We start from the raw sequence: 4053 nt of genomic DNA, 5'->3' as shown, positions 1-4053 counted from the left end.
TGGTGCTGGGGATGAGGCGTCCTAGGGACCAGGAGAGGGAGCTTTAGTCTACAGCAGACAAAAGCTGTAATCTGGAAGGAGGGGAAACCGCGTGTTCTTTCGGAGAGCTCATGCTCAGTCACTGAGGTACCCGCTTCCTCGATGCTCCCGCAACCAGGCGGTCAAATCACGTGGTGGCTTTTTTTAGATATCTTGGGGAAGGAAGCCTGGTGCTTGAAACGACGCGTGCACGGTGTGCTTTTTGATGGGGAAGGACAAAACTGTGCCTGGGCTAATGCAGAACTGCTTCTTGTGTAAAGAAGTTGTAAACCTGACCAGAGGGACTTGAACCATGTGGCACCACAGACGTGCTCTTATGTATAAATACTAAGAAGGCTTTTTTAGTGTGTCAGCGCTTCTGTCGTTAATTATAACAACACGATGACGTGTCAGAATAGCCATGCTGTAGTCAGGGTTGCTTGTGTAGTCAATCAGTTGTGGCTTAAGTACTCATAGATCTGATTATAGAGACACATGTTAATTGAAATATGTAAATACTGCTACTGCTTAAGGCTGCTTTAGTAATAGGATTCTTCCTCCTTCCCCTTCCTCCTCCTTCTCCTAAAACAAAAATCAACTGGAAAAGCTGCTGCATTGCTCTGTACCTCTGCATTGCTAGGCCTTCTACAGTGAAACAACTTAGGTCAGACTTTATCAGACTTATTGTTAAGTTAAAACTCAACAGAAGCTGCTATGAGAATCCATAAGTGACAGAGAGAATTACCTAATTTTTAACTTCTTTTATACTCCAATCCAGAAAACTAGTAAGCCATGTAAAAATTTTGTTGGGCTACTGATTGCTGCTGCTTCATCTCACTGGTATTTCTCAACATTCTGGCAGACTTCAGTTTATATGATAGGTTCATGTTCTGATGTAGAATTTGAAACTGTTTTCCAGATCTTTCTTCTGCTTCCCGCAGCCTGAAACATGTCACATGACCCTTCTGGTGCAAGAGCCGTTGGTCTCCATAGTACATCCAGCAGTATTCCTTTCTCTTCCTTATTGAGCACAGCACTCCTTCAGGAGTTAATTGTACAGAAAATAGTTTCAAGCTGTTCAGTACTTCTTGGGTAGTAAGAAAGAAGATAGTAGGAAGGTCTGTGGTGTAGTTGAGAAAAGCTATGTAGCAATACAATTCAAGGCTGTTGTTTCCAGTTTCACAAGTTGATAAAAGCCAGAGTATAAAGAATGTGTGGTGGGGTTTTTTTTTTTCTTCTTTTCACCCTAAATGTAGTCTCCTACATAGCTCTGTAGCAACATATAACTGGTGCACATTAAGGTAAAATCTTCATTTCTTTTCTGTTTATTAACGCTTGCAGAGCTGTTGCGCAGCCACTGGTACCTGTATTGGGGAAACATAGCATACAAGCAAGAACCTTACAGCCTCGGTGGCGAAAATTTTTTCATGTCAGAGACCGAGAACTCTTGCAGTCGTTTATGTCATCCCGTCTTCTCCAGACAGAAGATACCAAAAAACTGCAATCAAAGATCTCTTCATCTTATTGATAAAGCTACTATTAAGGCAAAATGTCTCTCAACGTCAACCGCAGCGTTTCAGATCAGTTCTATCGCTACAAAATGCCCCGTCTGATTGCCAAGGTAACTTACTAACCCTTAGTGATAAGTAGGTAGTGTTTGACACCACTTCCTCTCTTGATAGAGGAGGAAGAGAGGTGTGAGGGAATGAAAATGTTTAGCTAGGATGTCTGCTCCTTCCTGTCCAGACTTAAGTGCACATTAGCTCTTCTAAGAAGACACACTTCAGAGCAGAACTTTGATGTACTGAAATGGGGAATACACACTGGGTTTGGCTGTTGCAGTCACTTAATCTTAAATGTTTATAATTTTTTTTTCTTCAGGTGGAGGGCAAAGGAAATGGAATAAAGACAGTTATAGTCAACATGGTTGACGTTGCAAAGGCGCTTAATCGGCCTCCAACGTGTAAGTAGTCTGGAGTGACACAGCACTTCTTTATGCTTTTGTGTTTGAAGTGGTAGCGTTAAGTAGCTAATAAAGCATTAGTACCATCTTTCAAGGTCTGTAAGAAAGAAGTGTGATTATCCTAGGATGAAATAACAGAAACAACGGTATATTTACTTGCTGTTAAAAATCACAGTGAAGATAGGAGGGCAGTGGTGGTTATTATACCTTTTTTTTTTTTTTTTTTTTTTTTAAAGATCCTACCAAATTTTTTGGTTGTGAGCTGGGAGCACAGACCCAGTTTGATGTTAAGAATGACCGTTACATTGTCAATGGATCTCATGAGGCGAATAAGCTGCAAGACATGTTGGATGGATTCATTAAAAAATTTGTTCTCTGTCCTGAGTGTGAGAATCCTGAAACTGATCTGGTGAGTGCTCTCCTTTGCATTAATGGTAGCACTATAGAAACACTTCATTAGATGCCTGTGGAAGTGGTGTGAAGTTATAGCTGACTTGAGTGTCTGTGAAGAGAAAATCCAGTGTGTACACATGTCCCCCTTTGGGAAGCTTTTACACTTGTAACAGCTCAAAACTTCTGAGCTAAATTGCTACTTCTGAACTTGCTCTGTTGAGGGTGATACAAAATATTTAAAGCTCTGGCTTAATCCTGTGGAGATGATGATCTGAATACCAGGTTTAGGCTTTAATGCATAATGGTTCTGTAAGTAGTCTGTTAACCAGAGGTTGTTCTTTTTTTACAGCATGTCAATCCTAAGAAACAAACTATAGGTAACTCTTGCAAAGCCTGTGGCTATCGAGGCATGCTTGACACAAACCATAAACTCTGCACGTTCATTCTCAAAAACCCACCTGGTAAGTGTGTTTCCTGATTTGGTGGGGATAAAGGGAACTTCTTCAGTGTGAGTGCTGTTAAGGAAGTAGAAAAACAAATAGCTCATATCTAGTTAAAGTGTAAAAAGGCTCCAGCGTATTCCTAGAGTATGTTTGTGGGTCAGGATGGAGTAGCTGTGTTCATAGTTTCAACATGAGCAGTCTCTTCCCTTGGGATCCTGTGTCCTTCCCAGGTAGGAGTATTTATGAGGAGTTGGATTTGTCTATCTAGGACAGACTTAGGACGGGGAGAGCTAGTCAGCAGATGCTTATTGCAGTTTTGCCTTTAAGTCATTGTGAAGTGGAAGAGTAGGAAGTAAAAGCAGTACAGTAAATGCTAAGTGCAATGTACTCATTCAGTGCAAGCAACACTCTGGAGTAAGCATCTAGTTGCCTGCTGCAATTTAAGCTTGCGAGAATAGAAAAGTCTAACCTATTCCAGGGGTCTCTGCTTTGTGAGGTCACCTGTTATATAGACTTGGACAACCTTATGTCTTGATGAGAAACAAGACTTCCACTGGAGCAAGGGGTTTCCCTGGCAGATGTACCTCTGCCCTGAATGTATCTGGGGATGGGTACTATACCTGTAACTTGCTGCTAATAAAAGCATCTAAACCCACCTGGGGATTTGTCAGAGGTGCAGTAGTGCAGGGACTTGAGCTTTCTCTAGTTCATAGAATAAAACATTAAATTCACTTGCAGAAAGTGGTGACACTGGTACAGGAAAGAAAGAAAAGGAGAAGAAGAACAGAAAAGGCAAGGACAAAGAGAATGGTTCTGTGTCCAGCAATGAGACACTTCCACCCCCACCACCAGAGGAGATTACTCCTCCACAGGTTGTGGTAAGTAGGAGTGAAAGTGTGGAGATGGGGATGTGAGGTGTCTTGCTCTGATTGAAAACTTCTAAATCACTGGTAGTCCTTGCAAGTCACCATTGCAACAACAGTTCCTACTGTATCCAGAACTGAACTGCTGCAATAGAAGTATCTCTGTGTCTCCTCAGCTTTATCAGCTCTGCAGTAACGACATGTGTGTTCCTTGCTGCCTACCCTTTGCAGTCCATGTCCCTGGAAAGGAGTATCATGAGTGCACTAGATAGAGTGGTGAAACTGCACTTCAGCCCTACAGACAGCTACAAACTCAAGTCTAGCTTCCATTACTTCTTTCCTACATCTCCGTTTCTCCATCATCTTTGACTTC

At 41.9% G+C, this 4053-nt stretch overlaps 1 protein-coding gene and 1 non-coding gene across 3 annotated transcripts in view; both read left to right on the top strand.

Moving 5' to 3' along the window:
- The first annotated feature begins 1357 nt into the window (after positions 1–1357).
- The window catches only part of EIF5 (eukaryotic translation initiation factor 5), a 5277-nt gene continuing 2581 nt past the window's right edge, over positions 1358–4053 (top strand). The window contains exons 1-5 of one of the 2 annotated variants that reach the window (XM_029086954.1): positions 1358–1639; positions 1900–1981; positions 2218–2390; positions 2724–2835; positions 3556–3695. In XM_029086954.1, coding sequence (XP_028942787.1) covers positions 1568–1639; positions 1900–1981; positions 2218–2390; positions 2724–2835; positions 3556–3695 — 579 coding nt within the window. In that variant the 5' untranslated portion in view covers positions 1358–1567. The remainder of the gene's footprint in view (positions 1640–1899; positions 1982–2217; positions 2391–2723; positions 2836–3555; positions 3696–4053) is intronic. The other variant, XM_010175815.1, reaches the window with a different exon arrangement.
- Positions 3217–3340, top strand: LOC114818937 (small nucleolar RNA SNORA28). Its single transcript, XR_003766322.1, has one exon. It is a non-coding gene; the product is annotated as a small nucleolar RNA SNORA28 (small nucleolar RNA).

Source organism: Antrostomus carolinensis, unplaced genomic scaffold (assembly GCF_000700745.2).
Source record: "Antrostomus carolinensis isolate BGI_N321 unplaced genomic scaffold, ASM70074v2 scaffold15639, whole genome shotgun sequence".
In the NCBI taxonomy this organism is placed as follows: Eukaryota; Metazoa; Chordata; class Aves; order Caprimulgiformes; family Caprimulgidae; genus Antrostomus; species Antrostomus carolinensis.
The sequence above is the reverse complement of the archived record's forward strand: the minus strand, read 5'-3'. Positions and strand labels throughout refer to the sequence as shown.